At 40.9% G+C, this 27201-nt stretch overlaps 3 protein-coding genes across 3 annotated transcripts; 1 reads left to right on the top strand and 2 right to left on the bottom strand.

Moving 5' to 3' along the window:
* Positions 1–24: 24 nt before the first annotated feature.
* LOC308087261 (E3 ubiquitin-protein ligase TRIM35-like) lies at positions 25–2697 on the top strand. The gene has a single exon (XM_080431026.1). It carries the CDS (start codon positions 288–290, stop codon positions 1686–1688), a length of 1401 nt encoding a protein of 466 aa, XP_080287152.1. The 5' UTR covers positions 25–287; the 3' UTR covers positions 1689–2697.
* Positions 2698–4457: 1760 nt separating this feature from the next.
* On the bottom strand, positions 4458–14813 carry dnttip2 (deoxynucleotidyltransferase, terminal, interacting protein 2). Its single transcript, XM_080430806.1, has 7 exons — positions 14720–14813; positions 9966–12433; positions 9411–9549; positions 8539–8634; positions 7217–7381; positions 6517–6626; positions 4458–5409 (listed from the first exon to the last, which is right to left on the bottom strand). Exons 1-7 carry the CDS (start codon positions 14786–14788, stop codon positions 5313–5315), a joined length of 3144 nt encoding a protein of 1047 aa, XP_080286932.1. The 5' UTR covers positions 14789–14813; the 3' UTR covers positions 4458–5312.
* An 862-nt stretch (positions 14814–15675) lies between these two features.
* On the bottom strand, positions 15676–24709 carry gclm (glutamate-cysteine ligase, modifier subunit). Its single transcript, XM_080431027.1, has 7 exons — positions 24375–24709; positions 22506–22568; positions 19996–20080; positions 19795–19851; positions 18860–19062; positions 17638–17752; positions 15676–16932 (listed from the first exon to the last, which is right to left on the bottom strand). The coding sequence occupies exons 1-7, from the start codon at positions 24516–24518 to the stop codon at positions 16763–16765; spliced, it is 837 nt and encodes a 278-aa protein (XP_080287153.1). The 5' UTR covers positions 24519–24709; the 3' UTR covers positions 15676–16762.
* Positions 24710–27201: the final 2492 nt, after the last annotated feature.

The following is a 27201-nucleotide window of genomic DNA, read 5'->3' as shown; positions in this document are numbered from 1 at the left end:
TCACTGTCGACACACACAGAGAGAGACAGACGATAAGATTCACCTTCAGATCAAACACACACAACTTCCAGTGAGGAGGACAGACTTTCCACAGTTACAGGAGGGAATACTGACCCAGACCACTGGAGCCTGCTGCTGGATCTGTCAGCTGAATGGACTTTAACAAGAACCAGGATTCAAAGTGAAAGTAAACTTCAGGGAACATTCTAGAGGAGGGAGTGTTACCACCACTGACTGGCTGATTTCCTTTATTGAGCAGATTGTTTGTTACTTCATTCAGGGACAAAATGGCATCTAAGTCGTCTTTCTCAGAAGAGGATTTTTCTTGTCCCGTGTGTCATGATATCTTTAAAGATCCTGTTATTCTGTCATGTAGCCACAGCTTCTGTAAAGCCTGTCTACAGGAATGGTGGAGAGAGAAGGTAATAAAGGAATGTCCAGTTTGTAAGGAGAGACATTCAGTGGATCCACCCAGAAACCTGGCTCTGAAGAACCTGTGTGAGGCCTTCATACAGGAGAGACATCAGAGAGCTTCAACAGGGTCTGAGGCTCTCTGCAGTCTGCATGCTGAGAAATTCAAATTGTTCTGTCTGGAATGTCAACAGCCAGTGTGTGTTGTGTGTCGAGATTCTAAAAAACACATCAACCACAGAATTAGACCCGTTGATGAAGCTGCCCTGGATCACAAGGAGGAAGTCCAGAAATTACTGAAGCCTTTACAGGAGAAACTGGAGGTCTTTTATCAAGTTAAAACAAACTGTGACCAAACAGCAAAACACATGAAGGTCCAGACCCGGCACACAGAGATGCAGATGAAGGAACAGTTTAAGAAGCTTCATCAGTTTCTACAAGAGGAAGAGGAGGCCAGTATCACTGTACTGAGGGAGGAAGAGCAGCAGAAGCGTCAGATGATGAAGGAGAAGATTGAGGGTCTGAACAGAGACATGTCAACCCTTTCAGAGACAATCAGAGCGGTAGAGGAGGAGTTGAGAGCTGAACACATCTCATTCCTGCAGAACTACAAGACTACAATGAAAAGAGTCCAGTTCACACTGCAGGACCCACAGCCGGTGTCAGGAGCACTGATAGACGAGGTCAAACACCTGAAGAACCTGACCTTCAGAGTCTGGGACAAGATGAAGGACATTGTCTCCTACACTCCTGTCATTCTGGACCCCAACACTGCCCGTCCAGATCTCATCCTGTCTGATGATCTGACCAGTATGAGACGTGGAGAGAGACAGCATCTTCCTGACAACCCAGAGAGGTTTGACTACATGCCCTTTGTCCTGGGTTCTGAGGGCTTTAACTCAGGAACTCACAGCTGGGATGTTGAGGTTGGAGACAATACATACTGGATTCTGGGTGTGTTAGCGGAGTCTTATCAGAGGAAGGGAAAGAGAGGGGGTCAATGGTGGGGCATAAAGTTATATGAAGGTAAATTAAGAGAATACTTCTCACCAGGGTTATCCACTGTACTCTCAGTGAAGCAGAACCCCAAAACGATAAGAGTCCAGCTGGACCGGAACAAAGGAACGCTGTCATTCTCTGATCCTGACACTAACACACACATACACAACTCCACACACACTTTCACTGACACACTCTTTCCATTCATTGCCACTGCTCATAGTCTCCCTCTGAAGATGTTACCATGGAAGATCAGTGTAACTCTAGAACGTTGTTAAACATGATGATGACGATAATGTATTAATAATATCAGTAATAGTACTAATGCCAACAATAACAGGATTATTTGAATGATTGTAAAGGTAATGGTAATTCATAGGGGATTCATGTAGAAATGAAATTATCTCAGTATCATGTTGAGGAATCAAGATACTTTACTATAAATTGTATCATACTATTATGATGATACTTTTACTCTTTTACTTAACTGTACTGTACTTTTTAAACTATTTCCTAATATAGAATCACCATGTTGGATGAATGTCTTTATGACATTATAAAGTACATATAAAGTTATATGATGGTAAGCAGAGGTCAGTATGTTAAATATTACATTAGTTTTATGAAACCACAAGGGCTGAGGTAGACTATGAACCCTGCAGTCACTTGAATCACTGATAATAAAATGATAACACCATAATAAAATATTATAACAGCTTACTTGGAGGTATTGGGGTTCTAAATATGTCATATAGCAAAATAAAGAATATGTATGGCCAAGTCTTATGTGATTTGTGAAACAGTGTGAAAGGAGCCCTCCCCACACTAGCGCCCTTTCCTAAACAATTAACACAATGTAAAATGAATCTTGATTATGTTTTAGTAATACTGTTCCTGCTGTTCTACATACTTCCAACCAGGTGAATAAATCACAGATTGAGGCTTAACCTTTGCTTTTATGACATATCCGAGACCATTAGGGTTTTATGGAAAATGCTTCTAAACATTTCGCTAGTTTGACCACTTCAAATGCTCTAATAAATTAAAAAATCACACCCAGTGTGAAGTGGGCGGTGTCTTGCTAGCTAATCACAATACTGAATGGAGTCAACCAATCACCCACAATGTGTAATTAACTTTAAAAAAAACATAAATGTTTTTTTTTTAAAGTGCATAGTCCTATGGCCACATCATCAGCAGTGATTCTAAGGCAGTTCTACTCTGTAACAGTAAAGGGGTTTCAGGGGAAACCAGCAAAATGAGGAATAATATAATAAAAGACTGTCTTGCTAATAAAGTGTCATGTCTCTCATTTTCTACAATGTATTTGATATTACCTTTATATTATTTAATAAATTATGCATTTCATCCTCTATATATAGTCCAGCAACCTTTTATGATAAAGGCGAAAAAAGATAGTAGACCCGTAGGAGCCAGATTGCTCAGATGCCAAGGATCCTATGCTGGGATTCGATCCCATGACCTTGTGGTCTGAAGTCAAGAGCTCTTCCAACAGAGCTATCCAAGCACACTGACCTTTGTACATTGACATTACATGAACGTGATGGGTCATTCCACCAAATTAATTAAAGGCATTTGGCTCATGCACTTTACAAGTGGGCTTATTGTCAGCAACAGCCAAGAACACAGGAGTCTATCCCCATTACAGCACTAGACCCCAGGGAGACAGACACATGCTAATTTGCCATTTCCAGGATTTGATTTCCAGGATTTGAGTCTTGAGTCCCAAGACTCGAGACCCAAAAGAGTCTTGAGTCGAACGAATTACTCCCGCGGAGACATCAAATTTCTCTTTTGGGCCTTGAGTCCCAAGACTCAAGGCCCAAAAGAGAAATTTGATGTCTCCGCGGGAGTAATTCGTTCGACTCAAGACCCAAAAGAGAAATTTGATGTCTCCCCGGAATCATACGAGGAAGTAAAATGTATAATAAGCTAGAAAGGAAACATGGCCGCAATAAATGGATCCAGGGAGAAAGCGTGGCAAAGTATTGCCGACAAATTAAATGCACAAGTCGTCCAAAAATATATACAATTTATATGCAAGTTCATAAATATATAATTCAGTTAGGCTTAAACATGAGGAATGTATAGTGAATATTGGAATTATCGCCTACTAATCTACAATGCGATAGCCTATTATATGCGCCATGCATCCAATCAATATGTCTGAGTCTGTGCTCAGGAATGTGTCAAAAACAAAAAAATCTCCATGAATTCAAGGCTTCATGGAGTGTGTAATTGATAGAAAATAAGTATTTTTTGGGTGAACTATTCTTTTAAGTGTCTTGTTCAGGGACACTTTGACACATTGTTGAGGCCTGGGATCGAACCTGGGATTTATGGTTTGCCAGGCAGGCTCTCTAACCATTCAGCTATGGCCACATCATCAGCAGAGATTCTAAGGCAGTTCTACTCTGTAACAGTAAAATGAGGAATAATAATATAATAATAAAAGACTGTCTTGCTAAAAAAGCGTCATGTACCATTTTTTACAATGTATTTGATATTACCTTTATATTATTTAATAAATTATGCATTTCATCCTCTATATATATATACATCTGTCTGTCAGACATTTTTTATAATATAAAAAAAAATCTGTAATATTTTATCAAACATCTAACAACAATATGAACTATAGTGTTAACAGAGTGACAATGACATATCACATGAGTCATTGTGAAACAATTATGATTCATGGTCACACTCCATTTCAGTAATATAATTAAATTGTTTATATCTTATTGTATTTATTTCATTTTATTTGAATGCAGGGTCATTAAAATGAGTCCATATACAAACACATGTGTTGAATTAACTGTGGAAAAACTTGAAGAATAAGGCACTGGATTAAGTAAGCTTGGCTGTTAGCCTGGTCCCTACCAGGCTAACTTCACAGCTGAATTTCCATGGTAACTAAGGTAGGATTGCGTAAATCTTCTTCGTGAAATCTAGTCATGGATAAACTTATCCAAATAATCTGGCAAGATAATTCAGTTTTCATGAAACCGATTCATCGCTAATCCTGGCTAAATTAAGCCAGGATAGGTGTTAAATCCAGGCTTAACCCCCAATTCTGCTTTCGTGAAATAGGCCCCTACTCATCATAACCTGTTTGTGTACAAATAACATCGAAAAAACTGGTGTGTAATTCAGAAGTTATGTACGACAAAATTAATCTTCAACGTTTTATTTCCAAAAAAGTAATTGTTGTTAAGCTATATCTGCTTCTGGGGGTACTTTGGGGGAGGCATCCTGAATCCTTTGCAGCAAAATGGGATTTATCCTTAACTTTTTATAGTGGCAAAAGAACGTATATCACATGTCATATATATTTAAATATACACAGTACATATATATTTTATACTTTTCTGGTACAACAAATGACCACTTATAGTGACTTATGGTGTAATTCATTTTAACAGTGATTATAATGCATTATTATAAGTAATTATATTATGCATTATAACAGTGATAAGGTATTACAACTATGAGAATTAACATGGGATGCATAGGAAATGTTACCAATCATTTCAAAATAAATGGTTCTTTTTGTGCTGCAAAACATTTATTAAATCAACAATTTATGTACTTAATGATCATTATATTTAACTAAAACATATTATGCTCATGTGATCCATTTTATTGTGTTACTTAAATCCACTTCATCAGTGTGACACAATGTACAGTAGTTCTTTGTCTCACAAAAAAAATTCTCATCCCGGGAAATAAACAATTTCAGCTGAAATGTTTTATATTATTAGCATCACACAGCCAATACACTTTGGATGGCTCTCGCAGTTATGATTCATGACTGTACTGTCAAACACATGTCCAATATTTTAAGCATCTGTCCAAAGACTATCAAACGACTCCACAGATCACTTCTTCTGGAATTTACCCTTCCTCTTCTTCCTGCTTCCGGCTGATAGCGCCGCTTTCTCTGCTATAACCTGGTGGTACCTCTTCTTGTTAGATCTGGAAAGAGTGAAAGAAAACATTTTTATATGTGCGGTTATAAAATAAAATAAAAACATGCACTTCTCTGTAGCTTCCCTTTCTGTGAAAAGATCTTAGATCTTGGCAGAGTCTGAACTAACATGCAGACCAGCCTCAATGTTGCCTTTCTTGCAGGTAATACTTTTGTTACGTCTATTTTTACTTTGTATGTTTGCCCTGTGATGTTTGTGTGTAACCAATGGTGTAAACTAAAGTAACCAAGTACATTTACTCAAGCACTGTACTTAAGTACAATTTTGAGGGTTTACTGGAGTATTTCCAATTTTCAGTACTTTTACTCTAGCCTGGTTCCAGCCGAATCTGCCGAATCGCATCGCACTTTAGCCCTCGGCAGATTAGGTCTGGCCCCCCTCCATAGAGATTCCACTTCTCTCCCTCCGCAGTGGTGTGGAGCCAACCAGGGCCCAGTATCCAAATGTGGGCGGGCTTATCACCTTATTTGGAGCAATGACGTACAAGGAAGCACTGCTCTGATTAGTTCGTGAACAAGGAAGCACTGCTCTGATTGGTTTAGGTCTAACCAATAGAGTCCGTTTGGATCTTTTTGTAACCGCCCCTTGGAAAAAAATCTATCGTTGATAAGGACCAGACTAATATCCACGCAGTGTGTCGTGTGATATTGTCTGGCCACGCAAGGCTACTTTTACTCCACTACATCTCAGAGGCAAATATTGTACTTTTATTCCACTACAATTATTTGAAAACTTTAGTTACTAGTTACTTTGTAGATCTGTATTATTATTACAAAACATACAACATACCCATTTCGGTTATACCCATTTCGGCCATTTGAAAATAGCCGATCTACAAACTCACCATGCGACGCATTGTGAGCATGTGATCTGCTTTTTTCAATAGTTTTTTTTTTTATCCCTTTTATACATTTTGAAAACTTGTGAAATGGGCATTCTGCATAATGAGTACTTTTACCTTTGTACTTTAAGCACATTTTGATACCAATACTTTTGTACTTTTACCAAATTACATTTTGAATTCTGTACTTTTTTTCCCAGTACTTTTCCCACCACTGTTTGTAACCAACTCCAGAACAGGCTGAAAACGTACTGTCTGAACTCTGCGTCAGCCAGCAGCTCCTCCACCATGGTTCTTTTCCTCTCCTTCTTGGGAAGGCGGGAATGATAGAAGTCCACTGGGCTGTCCACCACGGTCGCCATCTACACACCAACACATGTACATGACAACACACACACACACACACAGTGAGTGACCACATTCAGCTTGGTGGGTTGACGCCATTCACACAGCAGCTACTTTCCTCTTACATGGGAAGTAAGAGCAAAATGGCCGCCATGTGACGATGGTCAATTAGGAGCGGTCAAGCCTCACACAGTCACTGATAGGGGTGCAACAATTAACCCATTTAGACCGGGAAAGAATCTGTGCCATTTTTAGATTTTTTTAGAAAATAGCAGATCTACAAGCTCATAGCGCAGCACTCGGTGCCACGCTTTGAGCTTGTAGAACTGCTATTTTTGAATAGCTAAAGATGCATTCCCGGTCTTAATGGGTTAATGAACCTAATCACAACTTTCTTTTAAAAAAAAAGAAGCTTTTAATGATGTAATCGATTTTCAAAAATACTGAAAATACCCACGAAGGTGATCTTGTAGATCAGCTATTTTTACATGACACCGTTTTACAAAGTATAATTTTGAGTGGAAAAAAAACTTCAATTATTTGAAAAAGTAATGGATAGAATAATAGCCAAGAAGATAAATCAATAGTTACAGCAAAAGTCACTGACCTGGAAGTACTTGGGGAAGCCATCTCTGTCATTCTTCTTGTAGAACCTCTTGGGGTCCATGGACCCCCTCATCTTCAGGACGTTCAGGTCTCCTTTCAACTCCTGAGTCAGCTCAGGGGCCTTCATGTTGAACCAGCCGTCCCCTGTGGTTTTCTCCCTCTCCGTCTAGGGAAGACAAAGGGACGTTTTTTTTGTACCGTAAAGCCAGCTTTTAACCTGTCCAAAGCAGTGTTGATTTTGACAGCACATTTTGATTTAGTTTAGTCATAGTCTTTTGAATAAAATTCCATTTAGTTTGTCATATTTTAGTCATCTGAAATGTTTTACTGTTGTGAGCTTGTAGATCTGCTATTTTATCTGTCATTTTATGTTTGTTTGTGCTTGCAACAACCGAGCACAACCAAACATAAAATGACTTTTCTTTTAATTCTACTGGATCTCTTCTCCACGAGTCCTTCCCTAACATTTAGTCTAGTTTTTATTTGTTGACGAAATTGTCAATGTATTTACTCTTAGTTTTTATTTACTGTAGTTTGTCAGTGAAAAAAGGTAGTCGACGAACATTTATCGTCATAGTTTTAGTCGACGGAATCAACAATGGTCAAAAGTGATGTGATAAAAACCATCAACATGACTTCCTATAGTGTCAAGATATTTGATCCTTTCCTCTCATTTAAACATTAGTTTACTCAAGAGATATGATAGAGGCCAAGAAGTCCCAAACTAAAAGAAACCAGGAAGTTAGGTTTGCTATGGCAAAAGATTTTCTGATATAATTACACAATGTGTTTAGGGTGCAGTAAGTGACTTTATTTTGTTAAAATAAGTTAAATAGCTTTATATTCTGACAGTAATCATTGCTATAGAGCGTTTGTTCAGTAACGGGGGTCTCCTCGGCTCTCCAGCTGTTCAGTAAAAAGAAAATCAGTGTTCAGGTCAGGATACCAAGTTTATCCAATCAGGAGAGAGAACTCATGATACAGGGTAAGTAATTTAAATTAGAAGTGATGACACAGAGAAATGAGCAGACAAACTACACTATACAATTGAAGATGATAAATGGGTACCCTGTCCTGATTGGATGAAATTGATAATCCATCTGGGGGAGAAAAAAACCCTGCATTTTCTGTTTATTAAAGAGATGGAGAGACAGGGAGACCCCTGTTATTGAACACTCTATAGCAATAATTACTATCAGAATATAGAGCTTTAAGTTTTTCACAAAACAACCAAAGAAATACCACTTACACTACCTTTTAATGAGAAAATGCCACGAGAGCCATCTTTGAACCAAGCTCTCCTCTCGTTTTTTGACAACTTACTCTGCGTTTCAATTTCGAGGCCGTTTTGGATTCCATGTATGGAGGCACTGCATCCTTCTTTTCGAATTCTGGACCAATCACACACTTCTTCATCATCTGCGGAGAGGAAGAGAAACGGCATCACGAGACTGCAGGGTTAACCCATTCAGACCGGGAACACCATCTTTTGTCATTTTTAGATTTCTTTGTCTATTCAAAAATAGCAGATATACAAGCTCATGGGTGCCGCGCCATGAGCTTGTAGATCTACTATTTTTTGGAAAAATCGTGAAAATGTGCGCAAATCTTTGAATATATATATTATTTTCATAAAGCAAACATTTGTAACTCAAATCTTTGATTTCTTTGATCCCAGTCAAATTTGGTCACAAATGTCTTCTAAATCCTAACAGTTAAAAAAAAAAAAACGTATGTTGCTATAATATAGAATTTGGCCGCGGACCCCCCATCTCAAAATGTTCCAGGAACCCCCCAGAAGCAAATATTTTAGTTAAAAACGTTTGCTTTAAAATAGATATTTATTCAAAGATTTGCAAAAATGTTCAAGTTTTTTCAAAAATAGCAGATCTACAAGCTCACAGCGCGGCACGAGTGCCGCGCTATGAGCTTGTATATCTGCTATTTTAGAATAGCCAAAGAAATAAAAAAATTACACAGATGCTTTCCCGGTCTTAATGGGTTAAGAAGCACTGCAGCACACCAACTCAGAGATACTGAACCAAAGTCAAAAAAGGATTGGAGGCAAAATGCATGAAAAACACCATCTCGGGGGGTTATTGAATTTACCCAACCTTGCATAACTATAAAATTCATTACTCATTCTGCACCATAGATCACCTTCAAAGGGGGAAAAATCAATAAAAGTTATTTACCTCGTCTTGGATCTTCTGTTCCTTCAGTTTTTTCAGCGAGCTGGAGACAGGTTTTGATTTGCTGCCATCAAAATTGATGTATAATCCCCCAAGCTCCTTCACTCTGATGCCCGGGTCAATACGGCTGGACAACTCTTTCCTGAAACAAATTGGCACAGAGAGAGAGAGAGAGAGAATACCTCAGGAGATGCAGTCATGTCTCATTTCTCACGTATGCATTATAGATACTAAATATAAATGAAGATGTGTATGAAGATTCAGGGTATGTTATCTCTGTGTGCCTGATGATACGATATCGGTCTAATAAAGATTCATGACACTGAAGGAGAAAAAAAAAAGGGGATTTACATTCCTCTGAATTAGGGTTACTGACACAATGGGAGCTTCCAGAGAAAATGATTTGTCCTGCTTTCAGAGACTGAAGGAATTTATACAAAGATCTGGGCCATGGTATTGCATGTTCCAGGCCTATTTGGATTTGATTGTGTATTGTACAGTAGGTGTGCACTGTGCATGTTATCAAGTGTGTGAAGCAGTCACCCAATGCATACTTACGCCTGAGCATTTCTGCTTAAGAAGAGGGCTTTTGAATCTTCATCGTCATCATCATCCCCTTCTTCATCCACAAACTCTTCGTCAATTTTGTCCTCCTTTTCAGCCACCTCGGCCTCATCTTTATAGTACTGTTCATCGACCTCTTGGCCAGGCCTTGTGTCAACCATGAACAATCCATCGACTGCCTCCGAAACGCCCCCAGCCTTCTTGGATGGTCCCGCTTGCTCTTTGCCCTCATTTCCAGAACACGCAGCGTCCTCCTCTTCCTCATCTCCAGAGCCTTTCCTCTCTTCTGAATGATCCTCATCTTCCTCCTCATCCTCACTACTGTCCAACAGGCTTATTTTCCCTTTCTTCTGTACGACGACTAAGGGTGTGGGTTCCTGTTCAGAGGCTGGCTCCACTGTTACACTCTCCGCTTGACTAGAGGTCACCTGAATGGACTCGATTAAGGCCTGACTGGGCTCTGAGGGGAGATGTGCTTCACTTAGGCTAGTCGTTGAACTATTCTCCACAGTCTCCTCATCAGCCAGTTTGTCCCCAACCACATCCACATTTGAGGGCTCATCTTCCAGGCTCTCTGGCTGTGGTGGGTGGGCATCTGTGTGGGCGCTCACTACTTCATCTACTTCCATGGCTTCGTCATTCTCTTTAGCCTCTTCGGTGACTTCAGAAGTATCAGCCATTTCACATGTTACGGTAGATGATTGGCAAGAGGGGACATCCAGTGTCTCTGTTGATGGCACCGTTTCCTGCATCACTGCCATCTCAGAGTCGTCTCCATCCTTATTCTCAGCAGACAGCTCCATCTGCTGGTCCCCGACAGACACTGCAAGCTCAGTAGCCACTGACGCTTCTTCAGTGGGAGCATCCGACACCGTTGATGAACCGACTGCAACTTCAGAATCTGCTGGGGTACTCGTCTCCTCCTCTTCCACGGGCATAGTGGCAACTCCCTTTTCAGCCTCTGCCGTGTCAGTACATTCTTCTGGAAGTACAGCAGAGGGTAACTCACTATGAGATTCACTCAATTCCACATCCGAGGTCAGGGTCACACTCCCAGGATGTCCAACCTCAATGACCTCTGGTGCAACAGCATTGGATGTGGGGTCAGAACTGGTCATCTCTTCAGTTTTCTCCTGCAGGGATTCTTCTAGGGTCATGGTGTCGTCTCCCACCACTGTGCAATCTGGGTCAGCAATGACTGTATTTTCTAACCTGGACTCATTCAACGCACTCTCCTCTGGCTCCTCCTCTCGTTCAGATAGTTTTCCTTCTTGTACTCCAGCTTTTCTACGTTCAAGAACCACACTGATAAATTTGGCTGATAGCCTAGCTGGTGGCCTGGTGCTGTTTCCAGAACTTGTCCGGCTACTGGAGGGCGTCTCTTTGCCTTGTGAGGAGCAGGGGCTGCCTAGCTGCAGGTCAGTGAGGTCAGAGTCTGACTCCACAGCTGTGGAACCGGTGGTTTTGGCTCTGACTTTGCGCTGGCTGACAGTTCTTTTCTCAGGTGTCATACTGGGCCCAGACTCGAACCCTTCAGAATCACAGGACTGAGCCTCAGTAACGACAGCAGAAGCTGCCGTCTTCCCCCTTTCGGCTCTGGTTCTTCTTCTCTGGGGCGTCACACTGGGTCCAGACTCTAACCCTTCAGAATCACAGGACTGAGACTCGGTAGCTCTGGTTCTTCTTCTCTGAGGCGTCATACTGGGTCCAGACTCCAACCCTTCAGAATCAACAGAAGTTGCCGTCTTCCCTCTTACGGCTCTGGTTCTTCGGACACTTCGCCCAGGGGACTGAGAACCATCGGATACGTCGTCCAGGTGCATCGGAATGGCGGTCACACGCTGTCTGGATCTAGTGGCTCTGACTGCGGTGGAAGTAGAACCCTCAAGTCCCAAGAGACTACAGCTGTCAGCGTCTGACACTTCTGAATCATCAGTCCGCTGGACAGCTGATGACCTGGTGCGAGTGCTCTTCCTCTGGCTTCCGGCGACTCTCTGAGATTCTGCTTCCAACTCGATGCTAGCTTCATCTTTAAAATGTTCCGGAATGTACTTCTTTCTTGTGCTCCTACGGGTGCCTTTCGATGCGGACACTGCTGAGGTATGGGATTCTGCCTCAGATACCTCATCCTGAATTGCTGCTGAGCGGGTCGGTCTCTTCTTCCGCTGTGTGCCTGTGATTGGCAGCACTTCAGACATGGCCGAGCAGCAGGACTCTATATCAGACACGTCTGCCTCGTCATGGGTGGACCCCACAGGGGTGGCTGCTCTGGACTGCTCTGGACTGTGGAGTCTGGCAGCCCTGCTGCATCTCTTTAACCCGGAGCAGCCTCCTGGGGTCTTGGGAGATACTGAGCCTTCATCATCACCCTTGGGTATTATCTCTTCTTCCTGGACCGCCTGGTCAGAAGTCTCTTCTTTTTTTGCAGTCCCCCTGGTTCTTCGACCAGTAGATGGAGTGGCCTGGGTGATAGATTAAACAAAGTAAACAATAATTGTAATAATGATAATAAACTTCATTCGTATAGCACTTCTTTAAAACAGAGTTAAAGATTCACACAGCATCAAAGACAAAAGCAAAGGAAAAATAGTGCGAGACACAAAAGCATAAGATCACAAAGACTGTAATCGGGTAGTACATGCAAGTCTATAAAAATGTTGTTTTAAAACACGATTTAAAAGAGAGGACAATATGCTATCCTGATATCTTCAGTGAGGTCACTCCAAAGGAAATGCCAACATAGCCTGAAGCATTTCCAGGGTTGCCAAACTCATATGCTTTCAGCCTTCAGAGTGATACACACACTTTCAGGTTCTGTCTCATGGCCCAGTGAAACCATACAAAACGAAACTGCTCTCTGATTTTTTTTTAAACGCTACCCGTTCCTTCTTCCACATGTGCATGCTAGTGTTTCTTCTATGGATAATTGTTATAACTGTGAGAGTGACGGTCAGTACGTGGCACAGTTATTGGTCATGTCAATGATGTAGTTAACATGTTTACATTGTGTGTGCCAGTTGTTCTCAAAGCGGGTCCGTGGACTCCCAGGGGTCCTTGAGGGGGTCCCCATTAAATGAGGAACGGTTTAACCATAAAGCCCTATTTTATACTTTAGAAAATAGAAGATCTGCAAGCTCAATGTGGGGGTCCTTGGCATTAAAGTGTTAGAGAACCACTGCAATCGCACGCCACTCTTCCATACCCTTAAAGGTAGGGTAAGTGATATTTTTTGGTTAAAACAAAAAGTATTTTGTTAAAAGGTTAAAACACTATATTCTGATAGTAATCATTGCTATAGAGTGTTTGTTCAGTAACAGGAGTCTCCACGTCTCTCCAGCTCTCTAATAAACAGAAAATACATTTTCCGGTAGGTGTCAAAATCTCAGCCAATCAGGAGAAAGTACCCATTTTTAAGCTTCATTTCTATAGTGTTCCAGTTCCAATTTTGCCTGCTAATTTCTTAGTGTAATCACTTCCAATTTCACTTGCTTAATCTATATCCTGATTGAGTTCTCTATCCTGATTGGGTAAAATTGGAAATGAAACTGAAACGAAAATGCATTTTCTGTTTTATAAAAGAGCTGGAGTGACATGGAGACTCCTTTTACTGAACAAACACTCTATAGCAATGAGTACTATCAGCATATAGAGCTATTTAACACTTATTTTAACCAAAGAAAATCACTTACCCTACCTTTAAGTTCAGTGGTGTAAAGTAACTAAATACATGTGCTCAAGTACTGTACTTATGTACAATGTTGAGGTACTTTTACTTTACTGAAGTATTTCCAATACAAATGTTGCACTTTTACTGTACTACAATCAAAAATGTGAGTTTTGCTTCTTCCACCACTGCTTAAGTCATATGGAAGTTTGCAAACCAAGCAAATCACGGCTATAAACGTGTGATATATTGATGCACGTATACATTTAGAGACAGGGCGTTTATTTTAAAACACACCATCAAGACACTACATTGTTTATAAACTATTGGGATAGCTTATTATTAGCCAGGAGCAGTAGCAGCACTCTGGATAGCCACTAGCTCTGGTTCATAGCGTCAAGAGGGAGTTCTCCTTAACGCCATGTTACTTTAGAGCCGTTGCAGCCTCTCGTCTCTAGTAAAGAATACATTTTCACTACTCACCAAAACAAAGACGGGGTTACACTGTTAAAAGCCTACTTTCCTTAGTGGGAACACTCGGGGTCACCCAACTCACGTCTAAAATACACTTTTTGACCAGAATGTAAAATAATCCACCAGATGGAAAATTATTTATTTGCTCCACTGCGCCCTCTATAGATTCAGTCAATGGAATTTTTCTAATGACAAGATCTGTAGAGGGCGCAGTGGAGTGACTAAGACATTTTTTTCCATCCGGTGGATTATTTTACATTTTGGTCAAAAAGTGTATTTTAGACATGAGGTGGGGGGCTCCGAGTGTTCCCACGTAGGAAAGTCGGCTTTCAAAATCTTAAAACCGTCTTTGTTTGGGTGAGTAGCGAAAGTGTATTCTTTATTTTTTACTAAAGACGTGAGGCTGCACAGCCTGCACTACCGGGGGTGTGCGGGCAACGGCTCCAAAGTAACATAGCGGACCATATGGACCAGAGCTAGATAGCCACGTGAGTAGATTAGATAGGATAACAGTCTAAAAAACGTACACGCGCTATGATGCCGCTGACTGGCCTTTAGATTCATGGATTAACTGTGAAGCTTGTGAACATGTCACTTCATAATAACTCACCGGGGTTTGTTCGGAGGATGTTTTAGTGTCCGTTAAACACACGCGGGCTCCTCTCCTGGTGGCCACCATCTTGATACACACTGTAGCCGCTTCACAAGCTTCCGGGAAACGCTTTCACCGAGTCAGTGTTGCCAGTTTTGAGAGAGACAAGCAGGCAAGTCTTCGAAAACAAGCCCAAAAGAAGCGACTAGGGCGCAGCATGCTAGCATGATTGAAAAAGAATGTGAAATATTTGAAACATTTTAAATACACAGATCTTGTATCGGGGTCCCTGGCACAAAATAATTTCAGATAGGGGGTCCGAGGACAAATACATAGGGGTCCCCCTTGAAATATAATCAAATGTTTGAGGCTTGAGGCGGACATGGCAACACCGCCACTAGATACACCAGAGCCATAAAGAGAGTTCTGACAAGCGTCGACTCCCATTGTAAGAATGGAATGCGGAAGTGCTCTGTACATCTCAATGATATAGTTCCAATGTTTGGAACTATCTCACCCGCTTTGCGGAGACATCAAAGCGTGTCGTTACTCTCTTTTAGATGCACGGCTCTGGACTCGACCAGAGCCATATGAGCAGCTCGCTCTGCGGGGAGATCAAAACGTGACGTTACGTTCTTCTAGACTCTGGACTCGACTAAACGATCTAAGGGCAGAGGATAGAAGCCTGAATGCTTCGTCGTACGACCGTTTCGCACGGCACCTACGTATTGTTGTTTATAATCATTATAAACCACCATGTGGTTTGAGATTAATGGGATTGTTGCTCCTGAAACATGACTGTCATATCAGCCAACCTGGTCTTTTGCACGTTTAAAGCCTTTGTACACACAGGACAGTAACAGCGGAATTCATTTAATTTAAATAAATCCAATTCATGATACACAGACACCACACACACACACACACACACACACACACACACACACACACAACTTTATGTATAAGAAGAAAGAAGTAATCTTCAGTATATTTATTGGACCCTGTCTGGAAATATAGGCATGACATAAACAAATTATCATATTCAAGCACCTCCTAAAAGTATAGTTTTTCCAGTGCTATCACATGCAATAAAGGACTTGCTGTCCTAGCATCCATAATGGGCAGTCAGGGAAGCTTTGGGCAACAGGTTTTGGACCGTATTTCAGTGGGTTAGGAACGAAGGGGAAAACACAATTAAAGAATGACATATCACATGTATACTTAATTGTTTTTTTTACTCTGTAACCAATAAAGTGTGTTTATACTGGGATCATAAAATATAAATATCTTGTCTGTACATTGATTTGAATCATGCCATTTTTTCTCCAATAAGGAATGCAAATGGTATCAATAAGGAGGTCTAAGTCACACAAACCACTCAAATGTTTCAAGCCAACAAAATAAAAACATTACAACCAAATTGTAACATTAATTATTGCTAGAACAATAACAGGTCTAATTATTAGGTTGCCATTTTACCTCTCAAAAATGTCTGGACTTATTCTGACATGTACATATAATAAAATATAAAATGAAAAATCTATATCAGGATTTCCTTATGTGGTTCCAATTTATACAAACTTCCCAATCATATCCCAGATGTAAACCTTGATGCATATGTATACAGCAGAAACAAAGCAGATATGAAGGGAGGAGCAGCAGAGAAAAAGAGGCACTTAACTTCACATAAAAGTCTAGCTACCGAGATCTCTGTCATTAAAACAACCACAGACAGTGGTGGTGAGTGGTCAGACTGTGAAAGCACTGGTCATGAGAGCTGCATCGGAGAAATTCAGTACATAAGGTGACATATTCTTCCCTTGATCACACACACATACTAAATTCAATTTACTTCAAAAACTGCCACTGAGGTGAATCAAGTTTAAAATGTCTACTTGAGAATGGTAATAGCTTCCTACAACAGGAAAAATCATAGAAGAAACCTCCTCCTTTCACCTTACACATTAGAACATGTCTCAGAACAATTTTGGAAAGTGGCATTATTACTTTGCATGTCATTGCTGTGTGAACAAAAACAGGAGTCTTCTTCATCAGGCTTTGCTAGGGGCTGTCCTTCCTTGCATGGACGAGGTAGCCCTTGGCCTTGATGATGCCCCTGCTCTTGACAATGATGGAGTAGCGAAGGACCCATTCCAGCCTCCAGTTAGCGACATTCAGGTCCTGGGTGCTCTCCTGCAGAGCCTCCTGGAATGTGGCTGCAGACATTAGCTCTGAGAGCAGAAATATGGGTCAGGGATGTTTGGTTTACAGCTCACAAACAACAAGCATTCCACAAAACCGAACAGGTATGCAAACAGATGGCATTGCACACAACTCAAAACCAACCATTCACATAGCTGAGCTTTACCGGTATTGTAGTCACACTAACATAATAATGTGTGAAATCTCCCTACCTCATTATGTAACTGTTTTTAACTTACTAGTTTTATGTTTTGGTCTTATTTTGTTGTTTCTGTGTTTTATATCTGTACTTGTGTCTTAATTGTATATTTTAGTGTCTCATCTCGAACAGCATTGCAAATGAGGGTAAACCTCCATCTCAATGCTCTTTTCGAGAATAAATAAAAAGGTTTCAATGTGCCTCATAATCACGTTTTATTATAAGCATTTGAGCTCTTTCTGTGAAACTCTTTGGAAGATAAGACTGAAGCGCTACATGTCTGGTCTTGTCACTCATGGTCAGGCACATCACATTAATCCTAGTATCCCTATTCTGGGGGTGAACATCCAGCAAAAATAGCAGATTTACAAGCTCATAGTGCATCGCAACACGCTGTAAGCTTGTAGATCAGCCATTTCCTGCCAACATTTGTGTAGAGGAAAAAAAGGAGGGGGCCTAGTAGAGACCCCTGGGGGACTCCGGTTAACTAATTACATAGGGTAATAGCAGATTTTGTTTAAAAAAAAGTGTTTACCTTTTGAGTCATTGTGTGTCAGCAACTGGATGTCAAACTCCTTTGCAAACGCAGTGAGGTCAGGAGGCATCACACAGCATGATGCCAGGTTCACCTGGTTACTGCTGGGTTTCACCTGGATCACAGAGAAAACAGTTCAATAGAATTCAGACGAATTCAGACTGTGGTATAAAGTTGGTCGATGTTGAACATACTCAGATCGTCCTATCAGCTGCATGTGACTTAGGCTTTAGTAGTAAAGTTGTGAACACAGCAGTGCACTGTGTGTACAGTTGAGATTATTTGTCAATGAATAATGCTCCCACTGTTAAGATATGTTTTTGCGTTCTGTCAGCAGACTCTGAGGTCCCATATAAGTTCAAACCATGCTGTATTTTGTTTTGGGTTGGTGCTTCTGGCGTGGAGATCTGTCCACTACGAAGAACAGATCTGCAAGACAGATCTACATGCTCACAACGTTTTTGCAATGTGACACACTATGAGGATGTAGATCTGTTATTTTCTACATTAAAGGGCATAAAAAAAATAACTTCCTGTTGATTTTACTATTTGAAGATCCGGATCCATAGATCCAGTCCGGGTTTTCTTCCAAATAAAAATGGCAAAATCAACATGAAGTTAACATTTTTATTAAAAAAACAATCAGTACTGGGTTTGGTGATGTTCTATTTTGTCTGAATGAACTTTATTTGCGTTCGTTTATGTGCTATAAGAGTGACTTTGAGAGCTGTTTCAGCGTACAATGTAAGTCAATGAGGAGCATATTTTGAATTATCAATTTCTAATCACTGGAGAAATTATTTTTGATTTCTTGTCCACCTTTGGAGTTACATCATGGCAAGGTAAATACACAACCCAAACCTCTACCAAAGTGGTCTTGCCCTTTAAGCACAAGCTGAAACTGGGTGGGCCGATGGCATTGGTGCCAATCGCCGATGCGTGATGTCACCCATCGCCACAATCCTACCATGGTACAACTCCTACAATTGGTCCCGTTTAAATATTTCACTGCTTATAACAAGCACAAATTATTACAATTCTATGCAAGATGATGCACACCTAGGTGTCCAGTGACACCTTCCATCCCCCAGCAGTAACACCTACGTATGCACTCTGGGAGTCTAGATCCACACATCCAATACGCCTGACCTAATTTGGCCCTGCAAAAACACACATGGTCAAACATGCAATTCCCTCATCCACCACCAACACCCATACTCACTTCAGCCCAATTGTAGAGCTGTTCCAGCAAATCTTTGTCCAGGTCCGAGGTGCCAATGGCAGCAATTTTCTGGCTCCTGACCAGAGCTTCCAGCTTCTCCCAGGCCGGCTGCAGGTGCGCCAAGGTTTGGCTGTCTCCCTCCAGGAGCCCAGGCGGCGCTATGATCACAGAATCGAGCTGACACACCGCCAAAGTCTGGCAGGCTGACAAAAGGGAGAAACAGAGGATGAAGCTCATTTCCTTAGGGGTCTGATAGAAAAGTGTCACTGTGCATGGGGGTGCCTGGTGGCACAGACCACAATGCTCCTTGTGAGTGTGAGGACCCGGGTTCAAGTCCAACCCCCATCTTGACTCGCATGGCTCTCCTCTGCCCTTGGTTTCCTGTCTCTCTACACTGACCTATCTGAAGTAAAGCATAAAATCCCCCCCAAAAACAAAAAAAAAAAGGTTTCTGTGCATGGCCATACACCAGCCCGGGAACACGTCGCCGCCAAAGCCACGACCCTTCAGATCTACAAGCTCACAATGCGTCGCATCGCAACGCATTGTGAGCTTGTAGATCGGCTATTTTCTAAAGATCTTTTATACATTTTGAACTTGTGAAATGGGACATTCTGCACAATGAGTACTTTTACTTTTGGTACTTTAAGTACATTTTGATACCAATACTTTTGTACTTTTACTCAAGTACATTTTGAATTCCAGACTTTTACTTGTAACAGAGTAAATATGTTGCAGTATTGATACTAAGTAAAGAATGCGAGTACTTTTACCACCACTGCCTAATAGCAATACGGTTACAATGGAGAGCATGCCCCCAAGAAGAGGTGCGGCTTTGGCAGTGACACATTTGCCGGTCTGGTGTGTTCAGTTGTGTGTGATACAGCCATTAAAATACCATTTGTTTAAGCAGCTGTGATTGTAGACAGACTTACCCATCTCCACTGCATCTCTGATAGAGGATTCATCAGCTTCGCACAGGAACAGCTTCACTGCAAAACAACAATAACAAATATTATTATATTATCTTCTTGGCATTTTCACGTAGCAGCGGATCACATTCTGTACGGCCCCGTGTGAATACATTATGCACACATTCAATATTTGCCTTGCAGAACAGGAATTTCAACACTGACCGGAAACTTTGAGTTCCTCCCTCTCCTCAGGGGTGATAGCATCTGTTGCCTGAGGGATGGAGCAGTCCAGCGTACCTGGGAGCCCCTACGTGACAAAACAAAGCACACTATTCAAAGATGATTATTACAACAGAACAGAACGTCACTGCTACTCTGGGCCACATTATGACAAGATTCCAAGATTCCAAAACCTCAACTCAACTTTATTGTCACACATCACAGGTGTAAAAAGGCGGGGTAAAATTCTTTATCATACAAGCAGCTACATCGTTGTAGTTTCAAGAAAGGTGGAAAGAGATAGAGAAAGAAATAGAAAAATAACTGGTCAGTTATCAAATGATGGGAGCTTATACAGTCTTTTTTCCAATGACTTTTAGGAGCAATGCCGTTGTGTGGACTTTTATTATTTTAAGCTTGTACAGTAAAACAAATTGATCCACAAATTTGATCCACTTTATTTTACACTTGTAAACCTGTGAAGTTAAGTTAACGAGTTAAGTTGATGTCGAATATGGCCAGTGTGTAATATAAAAATAAGGTGCATGATATATACATAAGGTGTGTGGTTGAAAATAGCAGTGGGATGGGGCAGTTAAATAGCAGCACTGAGCAGATGTAATAACACATGTACATAGGGTGCATGGTTTAAGGAAAATATAACCCATTTAGACTTGAGGCCGACTCTAAATCCTGACCTAGGTTTTCTGAAAAACTGTAAAACATTTTTGTATTAATGTTGCTATATATACTGTATAAACTGTAGCAGCAACTACACACAGAGGTGTTCCCGGGCTATAACAATGTATAGGCGTTCCAGGTCTTAATGGGTTAACGAGGCAGATAAAAAGCAGCACATTAAATAAGCAGCAATGGGGCACACCTGCTGTCATATATACACAGAAAAACAATCCTGTGTGTTCCAATATGCTTACTTAGTTAGCAATTAAGCACAAAACTTAGCACTATTTTGACCGTGTTTAACATTCCTCCATCTAATCTCACCTCAACCTATCTCCATCACACCCCACTGCATCCCCCACCCCTGTTTCAACCTAGTGGGCAACTGGGCATGGTTTCAACCTAGTGGGCATGGTGATGGAAGATAAAACACATTAGATCAGATGACACTAGCAAAACAGCCACAACCCGCGTAAAGTAGGGGTGTGAGCAGTTGGTTCTGTTTTTGAACATAAAATGCTGACGCAGCTGAATCTGATTTCTGATAGTTTTAAGCAATTCTCAAGGGTTGCTGACTTTAACAACATGAAACGGCTGACTGCAGCAAGCTACGGGAATACATTACATTTAATCACTTGAGAGCAGTGGTGTAAAGTAACTAAGTACATTTACTTAAGTACAATTTTGAGGTACTTTTACTTTACTGGAGTATTTCCAATTGTCTATACTTTTACTTCTACTCCACTACATCTCAGAGGCAAATATTGTACTTTTACTCCACTACAATTATTTGAAAACTTTAGTTACTAGTTACTATTTGCAGATATAAATTATGATATTATGAAACATACATTAACCACTTTAGCCCTATTTTATACCTAGGCTATTTGAAAATAGCCGATCTACAAGCTCACAACGCGTCGCGATGCGACGCGACGCGTTGTGAGCTTGTAGATCTGCTATTTTCAAACATTTTAGTACTTTTACTTTTGGTACTTTATTACATTTTGATGCAAATACTTTTGTACTTTTACTCAAGTACATTTTTAATTCTGGACTTTTACTTGTAACAGAGTACTTCTATATTGCAGTATTGGTACTTTTACTTAAGTAAAGAATTTGAGTACTTTTTCCACCACTGCTTGAGAGTCAGACCTATGTACTTCGTTGTACAACGAATAGTGAAAATGACTACAACCTCACAACGAGTCGCGATGCAACGCATGGTGAGCTCGTACATCTGCTATTTTCAGTGTTTCGTATTTATTTTTTACATGACACGACAATGACATGCTTGATACCAGGTGGAAAGTGGTTAAGTGCCTAGTGAATGAACAACAAAACCCAGACCAAAGTTTCTGTCCCCCCCCCCGCCCCCTCCCTGCCCGGCAGATACACATTTGGAATGGCGCTTTTGGCAGCCAACTCTGCATGAACATTCACCATGACAGCTCCCTTTCAGCAGATCTAGGGCCATCCTTTGATGTCAACCAACAGAGAGTTATTTTGTTTTCCCAGGCCCTGGAGTCCTGTTGTCTGCTGACGTAGTATTGAGTCTCATTGTGTGGCTCATTCGCATACTACTACTGGCTTTCAAACAAGCGTCCCTATTTGTTATTATATTGTAGGTGAAAAAAAAATCTAAAATAAAAAAAAAAAGATGGCAAAAGTAGTAGAACTACAAGCTCTCAATGCAGCACGATGTTACGCATTGTGAGCTTGAAGATCGGCTATTTTTGCTGTACGGTGAGCTTCTTTGGAAAAAGACGTGGCTGTGTTTACAAGAGAGTACGACAATGAAAATCTAAATCAAATTGTTTACGTCTCCTCACCTCTGCAGGTAGTTGTGTCGTGGAAGACCATTCACTCAGTGTGGCCCGAATGCAGTCCTGAAGCTGAAAAGTTAATACATATGAAACATGAATGGCAAATCAACATCTTAGGACCTTTGTAATAAATCAAACTCATATCTAATGGGCTCATAAAGCCAGGCATATTTATTATCATTAGGCGGTACCAAGTGACGATGCATATTGTTGCGATAAACAAGTGACCAACGACTCATTTTGTGTAACTCAAGAGACTTGCAAGACCTGCTTAGTGAATGGACTATAATGTTATTGCCAGACTCTAGTTATGACTGGAATTAGAGACTTCAGCAAATCCACAATGAATGTTTTTGTTTGTTTTGTTTTTGCAACACCCTGCACATACACACACACACAAAAACCTGGGAGCTGACCAGTACAACCACAGTCTTATACTGTTGGCCACTGAGCAGCTCCACTGGAGCAGTTGGTTGGAGGTTCAGTGCCTTGCTCAAGGGCACTTCAGCACCTGTCAAAGCATAGGCCTATTGGTAGAATGTAAGCCATACTTGGCAGTAAAGCAGGCTTGCATTGCTCATATGACGGCCTTGCACACCGTGCAGGAACCTATTTGACCAGGAGCATGTGCAGGCACACGCATAGATTTAAAACGACTTTAAATTCACACCTCAACAAAGTTTACAAAGGCTCCCGACTCACACCAGGTGAATTAACATAAGAATAAGCCTAGATGCATATCAAGTGTCCATTGTGTGACCTGTAGTGTAGGTGTCAAGCGACGTGCGCGTCACGCCATTAAAATACAGTGCAACCACTTTCCAATTCAGCATTGCAACACTGCTGTAAAGTAAAGTGTCTGTAAACCATTAAGTCACCTGGGGCCAGATCATAAATGTATGGCATAGCCATGGGCAATTCCACTACGACCAATGCAATGAGAACTAATAGCCTACTATTTCAAATGACTCATTTGGGTCTGATCTTCTCCTGGTCTGTCCTATAACGATGTTATTACTCATGTAGTAAAAGTAACGTTCAGTAATCAGTAATCAAACGTTTAGCCTGCCAAGCAAATGAGTATGGATACAGGACATACAGGATATTGATTGATCGATTGAATACTTTATTGGAAGTTTACAGAAAAAAAGCACATGGAAGTACAGTTCAATACAAGGTCAGCTAATAGGATTTAGAACCCAAGAAAGCCATATGGCTTGTTTCCATAACTTCGTTATACGACAGGCCAGGGCCAAGAGAAGGTAACAGGATAGGTGGGACATCTGGGCACCTCGGTGTAAAATTGGCTATTTTGTACAAAATATATATATATATATTTTTTATTATTATTATAAATAATAATAATTATGAAAAATATTTGAAAAATGGTCTTAAGTAATATAAAGTATGCATGATATGAACATGCATAGTACATCAGACTTAATTTTATCCTTCAACTTATTGTTTATGCCCCAAAACTACTGGATATACAGGTTTTGTAGCAATTGTAGAAATATTAGACTTTAATTGTTGAATTATGTTCACAGTATGTATACTTATATAAAACGTTTTCCTCATTTGTATCTACATTTGGGACAAAATAGACAATTTTACACAGAGGTGCCCAGATGTCCCTAGTGCCCACCTATCCTGTTACCTTCCCCTGGCCCTGGCCTGTCGTATAACGACGTTATTACTCATGTAGTTAAAAAGTAACGTTCAGTAGTAATCAGTAATCAGAGACGTTTAGCCTGCAGTGCCACTGCCAGGCAAAATGAGTATCATATGGAAGCTAGCTGTAACCCTGCTATCATGAAGCTATGCTAATGCCCACACATTGACCAATAATAAAGCATGTCATAACGTTGATCTCACCTCTTCACTGGGAGAAGAAGGGCATTTCTTCTTCAGGCGGCTCCTGCTGACCAGGTTCCCCGTGTGGAGCCTCAGGGTCTCGGCGTGGTTCAGCAGCGTCTTGGCGTTATTCATCACATTAACGTTGTGCTGCTGAGACTCCATGTGGGTTTCTGTACTCAACTTAATGCTGGTTCTAAACTATCAACCACTCGGTTCTCCTGGTTCCCTGTGTGGCTCGAGTCGTAACACTAGAGCCCCCGAGTCACACACACACACGCTGACACACACCTGCTGGAAACCAAGTAGTCACAACGACTTGCAGCATTCAATGTTTTGTATTGACTTGCAGGACCGGTCAGTGTTGCCAGATTGTGCGGGTGAAACAAGCAATCGGGTCTAGGAAAACAAGCCCAGAAGAAGCGACACGTACCGAGCACTAAACGTTGGCTCTTTGAAAATAGCAGATCTCGCGATGCGACGCGTTGTGAGCTTGCAGATCTGCTATTTTCAAAAACAAATGGGGGGGGAAAGTGACACATTTTTTATATATATTTTTTACATTTTAACTCAAATCTGGTAAGGGGGTCCCCAGCTATTTTCAAAAGAAACTTGAACAAAAAAAAGAGGACACATTTTGAATATTCAACATTTTAACAACACAAATCTGGTAGGCCTACTGGGCTCCCTGGCCTGGTACAACACAATTTCATATGGGAGTTAGCTAAATTAAGCTGTATTGGTCCCTAACCGGTTACCAGGTTATGGACAAATACATAATATTATTTAGGGGTCCATGACATGAAAATGTTTGAGAACCAGGTTTAAACCTTCTTTTTATACAGTCTCTATGGTTTAAACAACATTAGGAAACAAGCCCAAATAAGAAATTGTTATTATTATTATTATTATTACTATTATTATTATTATTATATTACTACACCTTATAAACAACTAACAAGCCCCCAAAAAACGCAAACCGCAACTACCAATATTTGCAAGCAACTTAACAGAAACACAAGCCCAAAGTCGCTTATAACGAGCGGACATGGCAACACTGCTTGTAGGACCGGTCCGGAGCGTAACGTTATGGAAGCCGCTCAACTACGCCCACATGGACGTTGGAATGCGTCATGGCCAAAACCTGCGCTGGAGTTATGAATGGCGTTGGCTGGAATGGCTTCAGGCTGTGGGCTGGAGTAGAACATCACCATGGAATGGATTTAATTACATTTATTTATGGGAAAGTCCTAGTTTCCACCACTAGATGGGGGTGTAGGATATGATATCCTATGTAGGATTACTTCTTTTTTTTTAGGGAAAGGAGCAGGGGTGTTTATACGTTTTTAAACCCTTTTCGGGGTGCTCAAACTAACACCCATAAATTTGATCTCAGCAACCCTAAAAAATAAAATAATCATATCATAATCATGAGACTATCATCATCATCATCATCATCATCATCATCATCATCATAACTTTCTGAAATATTGTTTAGACCAGGCTTAATATCCAGTATTCTTTATAAAGTCATGATGACGGTATAGCGAGGGCTGGAGAACAAAGGGCGCTAGTGCCATGTTTTCAGAATTTTACAGGAGAGCTTTTCATTGCTTGTAATTATTTAAAAACAACACAACAAATACATATTTAATACATTACTTTGAGCCTAATCTGTATGAAAGTATAGATTGCTTAAATATGTTGAACTTGTTTTTAATTAAATAATTACGATCAATAAAAAGCTCTCCTGTAAAATTCTGAAAATGTCGCTTATGCCCTTTGCACTCATGCATGGTTAAATGTTGCTTTTCCAGCAGTACAAGCAAAGGAGAAAACATAATAGTTCTAATGTCATGTCATCTTATCTTTCTTTTTTAGGTTAAAAGCACATGAACAAGCAAACAGGCATGCACATCCACTCTATAAAGTGCCAGGTGCAGGGCATACTGTAAGTCAAAATCAGATAGATGAAATGCTAAGTTCATAGCTAATAAAATGCATGAAATAAAATGCTGATCCAATGTAAAACAAAATAAGGTATATAGTCTGAGGGACACGCTGCATAGTGTGCAGTGCATGCACAAGTGCCTAAAAGAAAAATTAAACAGCTGCCAAAGGCCCACATGGTTGTAAATCAGGAGGTCGTAATCACATTTTCCCCCCTGGATTCCTTGGATCATGACACAACTCCCCATATGCAGGCCAGATTTTTCCTATGCCTTTCAAAGTTTGCGAGAGAGGCCAGTTTTGCATACCACAAACCATGAAAGCTATGCCCAATTTGGCTCAAATTTTAATCACACATTGAGGGGCCTCTAAACATCGCAGAGCCAAAGCAATTTTACTTACACCCATAGGGGGCACCACAAATGCTACGATGTCATAGCACTGGCATGGCCAGACTAATATCACTGCGTAGATATTAGTCTGGATTCTCTGGAATCTCTGTGTGGATTCTCTGGAACCTGCATCAGGGGCGGATTTTTTAAAAAGGCCCACATTTGCATACTTGGCCCTGATTGGTGCCCCACAACCTCGGGGGCAGCGAAATCCAATCACAACCGAGTGGGGCCAGACTAATCTGCCGAGGGCTTTTCTTTGGTTGCACTGGCGGGTTTCCAGGCTAACAATGTCTGTGACACAACAACTGTTGTGACACCCCCCCCCCCCCCCCATACACACGCACCAAATTAAGCACTAATGGTCTCCTGCGTCATGTGACGTCATTTGATAGATAGAAGTTTGTGGGGGGGCCTATTTCTTACAAACAACATCATAGTCTAGTTAACCCCAAATTGGAATCACATGTTAACACAGACATGAGGCTGATGAACTGCAGTGAGCC

The sequence above is a fragment of the Gymnoscopelus braueri genome (genome assembly GCF_963280865.1).
Source record: "Gymnoscopelus braueri genome assembly, chromosome: 6".
Taxonomy (NCBI): Eukaryota; Metazoa; Chordata; class Actinopteri; order Myctophiformes; family Myctophidae; genus Gymnoscopelus; species Gymnoscopelus braueri.
This window is presented reverse-complemented; position numbering and strand designations above follow the sequence as displayed.

Excerpts from the sequence above, each read along its gene's own strand:
- gclm (XM_080431027.1), bottom strand. The coding sequence starts at position 24,518 with ATGGAGTCTCAGCAGCACAACGTTAATGTGATGAATAACGCCAAGACG. Across the intron at positions 19,063-19,794 it reads CAGAGATGCAGTGGAGATGG|CCTGCCAGACTTTGGCGGTG; the intron begins GTAAGTCTGTCT and ends CCCTTTTGTCAG. Across the intron at positions 17,753-18,859 it reads AGCTCTACAATTGGGCTGAA|GTGAAACCCAGCAGTAACCA; the intron begins GTGAGTATGGGT and ends TCTGTGATCCAG.
- LOC308087261 (XM_080431026.1), top strand. The coding sequence starts at position 288 with ATGGCATCTAAGTCGTCTTTCTCAGAAGAGGATTTTTCTTGTCCCGTG.
- dnttip2 (XM_080430806.1), bottom strand. The coding sequence starts at position 14,788 with ATGGTGGCCACCAGGAGAGGAGCCCGCGTGTGTTTAACGGACACTAAA. Across the intron at positions 12,434-14,719 it reads CATCCTCCGAACAAACCCCG|GCCACTCCATCTACTGGTCG; the intron begins GTGAGTTATTAT and ends TCTATCACCCAG. Across the intron at positions 5,410-6,516 it reads GCTGACGCAGAGTTCAGACA|ATCTAACAAGAAGAGGTACC; the intron begins GTACGTTTTCAG and ends CACTCTTTCCAG.